General features: G+C 41.1%; 1 protein-coding gene across 9 annotated transcripts in view; it reads right to left on the bottom strand.

The window, feature by feature from the left end:
- The window catches only part of LOC128873099 (lachesin-like), a 170,416-nt gene that overhangs the window by 23,542 nt on the left and 133,397 nt on the right, over window positions 1-13,477 (bottom strand). For all 9 annotated transcript variants that reach the window (XM_054116379.1, XM_054116384.1, XM_054116383.1 and 6 more), the window contains 3 exons: window positions 7,229-7,414; window positions 6,446-6,641; window positions 3,995-4,123 (listed from right to left, as the gene is read on the bottom strand). In XM_054116379.1, the coding sequence (XP_053972354.1) occupies window positions 3,995-4,123; window positions 6,446-6,641; window positions 7,229-7,414 (511 nt within the window). The remainder of the gene's footprint in view (window positions 1-3,994; window positions 4,124-6,445; window positions 6,642-7,228; window positions 7,415-13,477) is intronic.

Genomic DNA, 13,477 nt, shown 5'->3' with positions numbered 1-13,477 from the left:
ATCATTTGATGGAAGAAAATATTGAAGGCCCCATGTTAGGTTATAAATACTAACCCATCGTGCATAACATATTTTTACTTGTTGACAACTTCTCTACGGAAGTCTTTTAAATATTTTACGCAACCGTTTGATCTAGTTATTAATTTAGAAATTTATTTCTCGACGTCTGTTGCGTCAATCATTCTTCGAAATATATATATATTTTTTTCTCATTAATTTTGCCACGTAGTTCGAACATTGAATGTCACCTAGCTGTCAATCTCCGTACATATATCATCCGATACGTGTCGCAAAGTGACGCCATAGAACACATATCGAGTGATACATATACATACGACGACGAATATCGAATAAAAATATATGTAGCTTCCGTAGAAATATCTTATCAATCTACGAAATTTATAAACTTTAGAACAACGTAACATTGTTGATTCATCGAGGAATTTGATTACGATCCGCTGAAAAATATTCAAAATAGAACCTTCTTTATCCGAGTCTTTGATACCTGAATATTTTTAAATAACTTGGAGAAATCATTATTTAGACCGTATATTTGTTGGTAGCGTAATAATTCTTTGTCGAAAACAAGATCTCTTTATACTCAACCCTTCTTGTAGCACTCAATGTCTCCGAGAATTTTAATTAAATCCATGTAATTAAAATCCTATGAGGTTTTCCATTGTTTCCAATTTTTTGTCAAAATTGGAGATTGCCAATTGCGTGTCTTCCTTTGAAAATGCTTTCGATTACGAAGGTTTCCATTTAATATTTCATTATTGCGTTCTTCGTGCACTCTAAGCCAAACTTTACGAGTTGGAAACCGTGGAAATCGTTGAGAACGAAAAGTTGAGTAATATTCGGTAATCGAACTCGCTGAGTACCAGTGACTGGTATACTGCATCGCTATGGAAGTTATTACAAGTTTGGATCGGAGCTCGACAACTTGAAGGACAGAATGTAACTTTATTGTTAGGTACTTTATTTCGTTCAATTTGATACGATTCATACTGATTTTCGTAAACGCTCTAAATTGCTACTACGCTGCGTCGTAGTTTTGTTATTGCGTCGTTTAACCGGTGTTCTGTGGAGCTGGGTCAAAATTGACCCATACTCTTAAACACTGAATATATACATCGATCGTCCTCCCGCAGTCATCCAATTTTTGACCATCCCTCTTTGCCCTCAATTTAGCCAAGCACCCACCAAGACGTGTCGCAGAGTATCGCGACGTAATCGTCTTGTTAATTTATAATAACGGCTGTCCAAGCCCTAGACACTCAGGCGTTATCGTGCACTCGTCTGCCGTTACGTTCTGATCCGACTCTCACCCCGAAACCACCGGACAAGGTCGCCAACCCTTGTTAGTCGCTCCTTCCATCTCGACTCATCCCCCTTTCTTGTACGCGTCCTCCTCCGCCGTTCTTCTAGTTCCTTTCCCCGCTTGTTCCTTCTTTCAGCGCGTTCTTCGCCGCGTTGTCCTCGCTAAACTCGAAACGACGAGTAGGTATATCGCCTCAAGTGTAATTTTATTATCCTTCTGTCCTTTCGACGCTCCTGTAGCCGCCTGGGCTCCTTCCAATCCCCCTTTTCGCCGCGCCTTAGCCAACGTCGGTTCGCGCTGTTATTTAAGCTGTATTTTACCTTTGCTTCCTTTTTTCCTTCCCTTTACCGCCTCCGACGCAGCCGACCGTTCCTCCCGCCCTCCCGCTCTTCGCAACCCTCCGCTTTTCTTCGTTCCAGGGCTTCTTCTTTTCTAATACGTACGCGGGAGCTTCCCTTTTGCCGCGCTGAAATTATGCAAAGAAGGAGACGATGGCTATCTACCCTGCACGCTGGCTGCTCGCTGTTGCCTTTGCCGCTGCAAATGCGTGTACTGGGGTGGTCCTTGGCTATAGGGTGGTCCAAATTCTTTTTAAGGCTTCTTTTTTTTTCTTGGTCTTACACCCACTGATATCTTGGATGCTGGCCTCGTTGAATATATCGGAGAAGTCTTCGTGTAACGGTAATGTTATAGTAGCTTTGTGTAATAATTGTCTTTGTGTATGCTTGTACTTTTCGGTGTATAGATCGGTGATAGTTTAATCGGTCGAGTTAAATACAAAGTTGATTTTTCATCCGAATAAACAAGAATTTTTCCTTGAGCCAGGCTAGGTTCTCGTAGGTTTACACTCCACGCGACTGAGAGAAAACGTTCCGTGCCTAAATGGCGGGAATATGGTACACTTTTTCGGGACGCCGCGATGGGAACAGTAAAAGGAATTTTATTTTATATTTCTCGTTTCGTTTGGTTTTTTATTCTACCCGCTGGCAACGCGTCTCGTTTCCGTGAGATGGTGTGCGAGAAAGTCGTCTTTTCCACGGATAACACTTCGGAGAACGCGTAACTTCCAATGGGTGAAACACTTGTTAGGTAATAGGTGGTCTGAGGTTAGGTTCGTCTTAATCGATGAAATAGGAGCCAAGTTTGCTTCGCCTGACTGAACACGCGACTTCATTGGGTCGCATAATTAATAAATTTAATGAAAGAAGTTTAGATTTGATTTCGACACGTAAAATATACTTCTTCCCACGACGAGAAACGCGAAAATAAATTCTAACATAAGCTTACAAAGTTTCACCTGAAATTTTTATTTCCAAATGATATTGTTCGTATCCGCAACAATGAAACCGTATTTTTCGACCGATATCAATATACCTGTTTCGTTCGAATCAAATAAAATACGCGAAAACGTAATAAAAGATAAGCATGTAAAACCGTTATTATATTTCCGTAGGTAAAATACTGTAATAATTTATGAAGTTTGTCTCACGTCGTGTAAGAAACATCCCGCGGAAAAATTCTGAAGCGAGACTGTTTCGAACAGCATCGAGGTCGGAAAGTAGGTCGTGGAATTCGCACGTGTACAATTCGGTATACTGGTGAATATATTACGAGTATGTGTATCGCGCGATGTAACTCAATGTACAACGTCACGTGGAATCAGTCAGGGTAACAGGCACGATAAAGTTATTTGCATATTTCGAAATTTCACTGACTGCGAGAAATTTTTATCGCGCGTACACGCGCGATGATAAAGCTGCGAACGGTTAAAGAATTCTTTGACAGCGGATCCTTTGTTTTGTAACAGATAAAAACTACAACATTCAGAACGTTGATATTGATATGTCTCAGCAAAGTGGACTCCTTTACAATAAAGCTAGGTTTGAGCCACCGTATAGATAAGTTTTCTTCGTTGCTAACAAGCGAAGTTTTCAAAACAAGCATAGTACTTAAATAAATGGCGAAAGTTTAGAAATATATAAGGATGTTTCGATAAGTAGTGTACAATGGTCTTTCCTTCGGAGAAATTCCAAGGAAGTGGAATCAATTTTAAAATCTTGGAGGATTTTATATTTTCCACGTGATAATTTAACGATGTCTATCGTTAAATTAATTCTTAAATCTACTCTTAAGTCTACACTTGCATTTATACGTGAAAAATTACTATAACGTACGATCACAAGGGTTTTTAAAATTAAAGAGTATACCATACCAAAGTAAAACGACACATTTGTACGTTGAAATTGGCTTACAGATAAAAATTGCTTTGGTTTCTATGTATTCGATTCGATAAGAAATAAAATCCATTCAAAATTTCCTTCGAAAGATTAACGATATAGATTGAAAACCTCATCGATCGAGGCAACTCTAAAATTAGGTACGTCCACTTTAACACGATAAAACGCGTGCAGCTGCTTATTTAACGAAATTGTTACTCGTGGCTTCCAGAAGGCCATGGCTGTTATTAGACCGGGGCAGAGTAATTGGAGAGGCCATGGATAACAATCAATTGCGGTAACGCGCGTTGCTACGTGATAGGATTTCGAAAAATAAGTTAACCCCGACGAGCGGAGCGAATCAGCAGAATCCATCGCGACTAAGAAGATATAATCTTCGGAGGGAGACAGATTCCCGTTGAAAGTATCCGCGGAAACGGTATTAGGGCTTGCTTACAGTGCACGTGCAGCATCATCCGTTTGCTGACTGATGGCGGTACTCCGTTGCTTGCGATGCACAGGTATGCGCCCATCTCGCTTCTGGTTACTTTCGACAAGTTCAGCGTTTCACCCTGGGCGATGGCTACTGCAATACAGAAACGGAAGGGGATTTAGAATTTGTTCGGCAATTTGCGACAAAATTAGCCGTTTATAAAACAACACTAAAATTAAATTTGTTTGGTCTCATTTAAACATTAAAGAATTTTAGCTTTATATACCAGTTGTAAAAAGAAAAATATTTGCCACGGTTTTCGAACATTAAACACGATTCTGCGATCCAACGTTTAGGTAGAACGTATCGGCCAATCGCGCATGACATCGTCGATACCTATTCGAACGCTGCGTCCGAACTGGAGATGGCTTGCTATTTATCACGTTGCTCTGTATTTTTGTTATTGCTTTTTAACGAAGCGTTATCCGAAGCACATTTATACGACATTTTGGTTTTGTTTTTAACCATGGAACGCGCGGAGTTTATTCAAAAACCTGTCGCGTGTCCGATATAACGTACACGGGCTGTACAAAAATACTCATCGCGTTTTTCGGAGGTGAATTTATACAGACGAAAATTGTCAGCTCGCGTTGCATAAGATATCTAATTTTATATTTCTATTTAATGCTAATTCGTGTGCAAATTGTTACTCTATTTCTTTCTGGGGGAATAATTCACTTAAAACCTTGTTTCGATTCGATACGTTGGCGTCGATAGAATTCACTCAATATTGTTCACCCCTTATAGAATGTAAAGAAACAGCTTGGATGAGGGGGTGAGAACACCGTTCCACCCTCGCTGTCTAATACAAATTTCCGATGTAGGTAATTCTATTAAAAATGACTCAGCCAAATAAATACTCTGCATGTACAAGACATCCGCGTGAATCCGATCAAATTACTTTTTCACCCCTCTGGTTAGAAGTTCTACTTAAACCAAATTATAACGAGCATCGGCGGACCGAGTATTCGCATGATTCGGTGTAACGGGAGGAAGCTGGAAGTGAAGTCTCGAAATACGAGTGGCGACAGTCTCGTTTCGTGGGGAATGAAAGCTCTCCGTGAATTCAATAGGTCGAGGGATTGTCACGTGTGGTTCACTTTATTCGAGCCGCCTGTCGTGAAACGCGAGAACAACGATAATCAGTTTAGAATTTCCAGCTTGACTAAACCACCTGTAAAAATATTTATTTCCAAACGCCACACTGTTAGCTTCTCTGTAAACTCTGTGGCACAGATTAGAGAGCCGATACAAAATTTACATCCGAACAAAAAAATACAAGACGGGTCACATTCGCAACATGAAATTACTTTCAGGCACGTATTTGTTGTCAAACTATGTAATAATAATACTGTTAGTAATATAATATTGGTGATACGAATAACAATATTATTATAATACAGCTTGACAACAAATTCGTTTTTGAAAATAATTTTTATTGTGAATGTATTCCTTCCAGGTGGTTCTAACCATGTCACCAGTTCCCCTATCACTCCTATTTTCCAATTTTACGAACCACTTTACCCGTATTGGAAAGACATTGCCATAATGCGCACGCATCATTGGCATTCTCATTTTTTCTATCTTTTCTCGTTCCGAGCGTTGGTTAAATCTGTGTTTTATTTACCGTCGATTTACCGCAATTTAAAATACGGCAACCGATCACGGTGGCGCTTCTGTTTCCCTTTCGCGTAATTGTTTCATAGTGGGTCACATATCTCCGATAAAACGACGAGGGGAAACACTACACGTTGAATGCGTTTGAAAAATGTTTTTCGAACAAAGCGAAAAGTGAATTCGTGCAGCGTTCGTTAATCTGTGACGGGCGAAACTGAACGTTTAAAAATGACGAAGATACAGATAAATTTATGAATAGCGTGCATTTAGCGTCTTGAAATGTGCATGGCAAACGAATTTTCAGCAAAGCGAAAAAGTGAGCTCGTTCGGCCACGAGTTTACAGGGCCGGTTAATTAATTTGTGACTGACGGTGGAAAATATAAAGAGATCGCAAAGCTCGAAATAAATTTATGAAGAGGCTGCGTTCCGCGACGTGGAATGTGTGTGAAAAATGTTTTGAACAAATTGAAAAGTGCGTTTATGTAGCCCGGGTTGCGGTGTTCGTTAATTAATGTGTGACTAGCAGGTGAAAGTATAAAATGTAAACGTTGCGAAGGTACTGACGCGAAAAATATTCAGCTTTAAATTGATATAATCAAAATGTACTGTCTGCGTTGATAATTTATTAGTAGAAAAATGGAATAAAAACGAGTTGCTTCGTGATTGTCCGAATGAAATATTCTAACCGTGTCCAATTATGTACAAATGTATTTTAAAAGTTGATTCTGATTTGATGTGGATCAGGTCTGGGTTAGTACCATTTTTAATTATAAAAATATAGATCAAGTAATGCTTACTTTTTGTTTTCCCACCGGTGAGTGCAGCGCGGGAAATGATCTCGGCGCCATCTTCTCGTTTCCAGATGATATCAGGTTTTGGATATCCGCGAGCTTTGCACACCAATTTCGCAGATCCACCCTCGGGTACCATTAGATCGTTCGAGGTTTCTTCGGATATTATGTCAGGCGGTATCACCACTTCCAAAAATGCGCTCTGCAAATTCAAAGTAAAAAATTGTTCTTCATTGTTTGAATGCACTGAAAACACTTTAATATATCAAAATTGAAAGCAAAGATAGTTTTAAACGCCATAGAGATACTGGATCCGAAGACAAACTGTTCGACAAATATATCGAGGGAGATAAATACATAATTCCATATTTGTATTCAAAGTTTGTAAGTTTGTTCGCGAAAGGTTAATATCGACAAAAAATATATATATATATATTCGATTTCGAGCCACGTTTTCGCGCGTCATCATTGTTTTTCGTCAAGCAAAGTACAACGAACGCGAAACAAAGGATCGGCGTGTTTCAGAGATGCAAATCTCGACAGAATTTTTGAGCATGACTCTGCGAAATTTAGCACAACCTGCGACAGGTCAGTGGAAGCAACTACTTGGATGGATCTCACTTTAAAATGAATACTCTCCGAGCGAAAGCGTCGCGCGCAATGAAAAAATCCAACCCGAGTCTAGTATAAAAAGATTCTTCACTTCTTCGTGGCATTCTTTCTCTTCTAATTTTTTACGGTTGTTTCGATTGTGCGCCACGCTGTCGCGAACGATGGTGTTTCACGTACCTGGCTCTTCATGGGATTCGTGTTCACCTGGCACATGTAAATCCCTCGATCCTCGCGGCGTGTCCCGCGAATGTTCAACGTCCACGTGTTGTAGTCATTGTGAGTCGCCGATAAACGCGCGTTGTTCGTGATCACGTGCTCGTGAATCGCCAGGATCGCCTTGGTGTCCGCTTTGATCCACGCCACCTGGCCTCACAAACCCATTTCTTAACACACTGGCCCTTCTCGTTGGCGTTCGAGGCCCGACATTACGCGCGGGTCGGCTCAACTTATCGCTAACAATACGCACAGGCTCGTTGCTTCAATGCCTTAATTGCTATACGCGCGGAGAATCGATTTTTGGGAAGGTTTTTAGAAGATACGGCGTCTCGTTAGGCGCGATAGGAAGAAACATGCTTGAGTTCGAAATAAGAGGGATTCGCAGAATATTCGTTATGAAAAATTATTCAAATTGATGCAATTATAAATTTAGATTTGTGTATTATGCATTCGTGTCGGTCCCTTATCGAATTCAAACATATTTCGTATCCAAACGAATATTGAAGCGATGTATCATCTAATGTAATCGTCTTCAATGGGATAATTGCCATATCTCGTATTTTACAAAGAAACATCATTTTTTCCAAAAAGTTCGCATGGAAATGGTAATATTCCATTTTCTCAATCCTACAACAGGTTCGCGTGACTTTCGAACCAAAAATTTTCAATCTCCTTATATTTTCATATAAAATCATATTGGTTTACTAGATATGAGACTGCTAGCTTTGAATCCTTTTTTCTCCCCCGTTTTTTTTCGTTCCCGTTTTGCGGGCGCTCGGTTATTATAAAAACTTGATAACATTTCTGACTCTATTTTTTACCGTTGCTTTATCGGAATATTTCCCAAATAGACATTCCTGTATTTACCGAAATCGATTTCAATTATTACTTGTACATATCTATTTGAGCACGAGATATTTACACTTAATTATAAAACGACTTTGGAATTTGTTAGTTACACTTTAACAAATTAATCGCAGATATCGATTTTTGGAATAACTTGTGGGCGGTTCGCGTGCGTTCCACGCGGTCAGCGATGCAGTTTCCTATCACGTTGCGAATGGAAAAGGAAAAATTCGTTTGATCACGCTTCATTTTATAAACACAGCGAGAAATATATTTCTGCGTATAAATTGTTTGACGTAGCAGATTTTTATAACAGCTTTTTAAGCTCTGCCCTTTATAATTTCAACAGATGTGATTCGTTGTATTGAAGTTTTACGCATGCCTTTATCGATGCTTGTTCTGCGGTGGAAGCAGTGAAAATTTTCATTGAAATTTTCATTAATTTAGTGATATCGAAACCAGGAATACGCAATTTTCGTATCGGTTATATTTCGTAAATGTTTGTATTATGGTCGAAGTGAGCATAAAATTATCCAATTGTATAACTGCATGATTATAAACAAATACTTTCACATTATTATCGTGTATTTTGTTTACACTGTCATTATAAATAATATTTTCTCTTTTCACAGCACTTTTAGTTTCTTTCAGTGTCGCTTCGTTCACAGTAAATCGATGTACAAAGTTTTAATTGTAGAACTTCGCAGAAACGTAGCGACAGTTCAAAAGGCCGAACATCGTGCAACTACAGACACTTGGTATTAGGTTAGAAAGTATCATGGTGTAGTTTCTTCAAGTTTTTAATACTTTGTTATATTTTATTTGTTATTCTCTTCCATGCAACATCTGATTTCATAGCATCGTTCTGTGGATTAGTCTTTGACATCAAAATTTTGATCGAGCATTTTGTCCGTAAAAATCACAAATTTTTTCACAAGCCCTCGTAGGATTCTCGTCTCGATCGAGCGACAAAACGCCACGAACTTTTTCGAATACCCATTGTTTAGATTCTATCTCCAACATGTATAATGAAAATGAGTCGATGCAATAAATTATTTACCCCTAATTGTGGTATTCTTTACTCGGACTTTACCTCTAGGCATAGAAAGACGGTTCCAGGGGAAGAGCTTCCGGCCCTTATTTCGCATAGATATTATTGGCATGAAATTGAACCCCCGGCATGTCGAATATTTGACCTCGGCGTCGCTTTGAAAGGCTATCTATCAACCAACAAAAGAGGTCTGCGGTTCTTATCGATAACTCGAAAGCGGAGTGTACAGAGGGGGCGAGTAGGGGGAGAGACACGAACGGGTAGATAGAACCGAAAGAGGCGAGGGTGGGCTTTGAGTGTTTGGTACTGACGGCCCTGTGAGTGCCTCCACTTATCAATACATTATACGACGATAGTAAACCCCTCTATTCCTCTCCCTACCCTTTCCTCGTCATTCCCCTATCCCCGTCGTCCCGCGGAGAGCTCCAAAAACGAGCTCTCTTCGGGAACTGAAAAAGTCCCCCGAACGACAGATGCTCGCGACTCTGAAACATTTATGCCACTTTCCAGCCTTCGCGCGCGCGCGCGCTCGCTCTTTTTCACCTCTGTCCCTTTCCTTTTTAACGAGGGGGTCTCCTCTACTCGTTCATTCATCGAATGATGATTAACGATCATGAACATCGCGCCAATTTCGCGACGAGTCTGAGTCGAGTCTGACTCGATAGAACGCGATAGAACATATGTATGGCTATTTATTTTGTTTGCCATTTTTCTACATCACACAGAACTCATCTTTCCTTACAACTTTTCAAGTTCGTTGTGCTCCAGTTATGACACAACACGTTCCATTACCTATTCCACGAGAACTCTTTGAGGGAGAGCGATGGATTTTGTTTCAGACTTACTTTCTTCGAATGCAGTAAGAGGATCATCTGTCGTCAGTAAGGCTTTCAGTAACAAGGGGAATTTTTCAAGTATTTAGTTTTTAAAACCTTTGTTTCGTTGAATTTATACTAATATTATTCATATAGCAGATCTCGTAATCGCAATAATTATATTCTATCGCTTTAAACTTCATGATGCATGGAAGTACATTTGCAGCGAAACATTCAATTTTAAAGTAAAGAGTCTGTCACGTTGAAGCTGCCATTCGATATTTATAATGTAATATCCTTAATTTTCATGATACTTTCTAGCTCATTACAGTGTTTGATTTGTTTTGTTCGTTTCTAGATTACGAACTCTTTCTGTTTGAAGTTTTTGTGTTATTAGGCATTAGTTACTGCTGAGCGACAATCTTGCTGCATAATTAGAATCTTAATTTTCGATGATTATACAGTGCCTTAAAAATGTTTAATCGTGTAATTTTCGATTCGAGGCTACGTCTTCTTACATGCCATCGCTTACATTACCTATTGACTCGCTTTTATACGATAAAACGACTTGAATGATTCATGATTCTCGGATATATAAAATTTCAGATTCTGTAGATCTGCGCCTGTTTGCGCCTCGAACAATCACCGTATTATCCCTCCCCCGAGCAAGAAATCCACCCGAAAAATACTCTTCAATTCCAAATCGCTAAACAACGCTCCTGTCTCGCGAAAAGAAAATGAAACTACCCTGGCCGTCTCGTGCTCGCATCAGCTAGCCGGGAGGAGCTCGAAAAATATTCATGGAGTCGAAAGTTGCCAAACGATCTTTACTTAGCCCGAATAAGGAAAACCCTTTTCTCGTTCGAAAACATCGCCGAGGCTCCTCCGCCCTTCGAGTGCCAAGCCCCTTTCGGAAATCCTCGTCGAAGGGTTCCTCGATATAATCCCGTCGTGGTGCGCGACTCGCGGGCTCCCCTTCTTCACCCCCGCCCCCCGCGAGAGATCCGAAATTTGCAGCACAATGAGAGCTACGACTCGAAGGGCCACGGAGGTGGAAGAAGGGTGGGACTGGTATGGAAACGAGTTTATCTTAAGCGAATAGACGACGCCCCCCTCCCCCCCCACCCTTCGCCTAATGCAGTTTTCCCTTACGCATTTTCAACTTACGACCGGCCGTCTCGTAGCTTTCCAACCCCCGTGGAAAGGGGAAGGAGCTAGAGGGTAGGGAGGGGGAAAAGGAAGCAGAAAAACCGGCAAGAAGGAGAAAAATAGCTCCGGAGAGGACCGAGAGCGGGGAAAGACGACGCTAGATCGAGGAGGCGGTGGCAGACGAAGAAGAGAAACTGGGCTCGAGGGGGTAGGGGGCGTCGGCGCGGTACCCTAGTCAGATATAATATCACACTACGTGCACCTATCTCTCGCGGTCTCCATTCTCGGCCCTCTTTCATATGCAAAACCATCGTCGGCGCTCTATTGTGGCGCATTGTGGGATCAGAAGCCTCGGTCCAGTCTACCACACCTCGTTTATTTCCCCGCCATCTTCTCGCCGGCCCCGAGAACCCCGTTTCTCGCTCGCTCCCGCGTCGCCTGTTTCCCTCGGCTTGACAGCCACTTGTACACCCCGTGCATCCCACGGTTTTTATTTCCTCGACTTCTATTTTCGGCGCTGAGATACCGCAGGGAGGGTGGTGGGATGTGGGGGTGGGTTCTGCTCCTTTCAACGGCATGCAGATAAATGGATAAGCTCACTAATTAAAAGTTTCACGGCGCCCGGTCGCGTCGATCCTCGCGCAAGCTTCTTTCCGCATCCAGCTTTCTCTGGTTGCCGTTGGTCACCCAACCCTCCTCATCCCCCCTAGCGCCCACTAATGTTGTTTCTTCGTCCTTTCCCGTCGGCGTCGTCCCGTTTCCTCCCCTTAGGTCCGCTTTTGCTCAGGCTGTACGCCTTTTCTGTTGCCGTTTGCACGGCTTCACGCTCGAGGTTCCAGGTGCTCGTCGCGCGACCGTCTCTGCTATTATTCCGCGCCTTTTGTTTGCTTTTCTTTTCTTTTTTTTGTTGCGTGCGTACGTATAGCGGGGACAAGTTTAAATGTTAGAATTTATTACCGCGCACCCCCGCCGTTCTTTGCGTGGTCGGGGTAACAGTGAAACGCACTCGGCCGTGCGAGGGAGAATGTTTATACGCGCGGAGTGGGCCGATTAACCGATCCTGTCGCGTGACACGCGCGAGACACACCGTGAAGCTTCCGCGTAGCGGGGCAATTATTATTTTTTGCATCGTCGTTGGGTGTACACGGTGTGTTTTCGTTCGATGATTTCATCGGAGAGTAACAATAAGTAAAACCTGAAAACTAGTTTTAACGGTACTCGAACCGTATCTATCGTTTCCCTAGAGCACCGCGCGATAAACACAGATCGAATATTTGGAAAATTATGCTAAGGGCTTGTAAAGCCCACCACGTGTAGCGCGCCAACTGGAATTTATAATTTTGAATCTAAGCCAGAATATTCTCATATATACAGGTTTACCGGGCTGCTGGATGTTCAAGAGCCGATGTAAAACAAAAGGTTCGTAGATGTTTGAATACTGTACTTATGAAATACTATAATGCTTGGCGTTGAAACGTACACGATACTATACGATTCCAAGTATTAGCATCGTGCTCCACGTGTTCTAGAGTCGAATGAAATCTTCCAAGCTATAACGTTTCAGGATTTTGCTTTTAATGCTATTGCGGTCTTCTCAGCGTAAATTGGATGAAGTAGTTTCTTTGAAGTAATGTTTCCACGCGTCATTAGGATTATAAAGGGCTTTAGCAGGGTCTTTCTCTGAAGACAATTACGAAGTATCTTTCTAGAGAAATCTATTCAAGAGAATTCTATTCGTTCCTTGTACCTCTTGTCTGTTAATCGATGATTTTAATTGAGGATATAATAGTCTTCGAAAGTATGGCGATTCATGTTATTGGATGGAAACCCTTGAGTGTAAATCGAATTCTTTTGAAACTATCTCTGTACTGAGTGAATAGCGTTATTACTAGTTTCATTAGAGTCACAAGGGTAAATTAATATTAAAAAGTATCTTCCATCAGTCTATTCATTAGCTGCTTTTATCTCTTGTCGATCGATGTCCTTATAGTGATTCAGCTTTTTACGTTTAATATTCTTGGGGGTTCTTTGAGCACAGGTTGAATGCTTTTAGGAAACTGTTTCCATACGTTCGTTCAGGGGAAGGTTTAACTTAATCTAGCCGACTCTCGACGTAATCTGTGTCGCGAATTAAACGAGCTGTTTCGCGGCAAATAACGCTAATCTTTGCTCCTGACGTACCTAATTTTTCTAGTTTGATTAACTGTTTTATGGTATTATTGAGATTGAGAAACGAAAGGTTTATATTAAATATATTATGCTGGCTGTTTCTAAAAAATTGTCTGATTTATGAAATTAAATTTATTTACAGCAAATCTCGTGAAAAATTGTCCTGGACAATAGGGAAAG

The sequence above is a fragment of the Hylaeus volcanicus genome, chromosome 3 (assembly GCF_026283585.1).
Source record: "Hylaeus volcanicus isolate JK05 chromosome 3, UHH_iyHylVolc1.0_haploid, whole genome shotgun sequence".
Lineage (NCBI taxonomy): Eukaryota > Metazoa > Arthropoda > Insecta > Hymenoptera > Colletidae > Hylaeus > Hylaeus volcanicus.
This window is presented reverse-complemented; position numbering and strand designations above follow the sequence as displayed.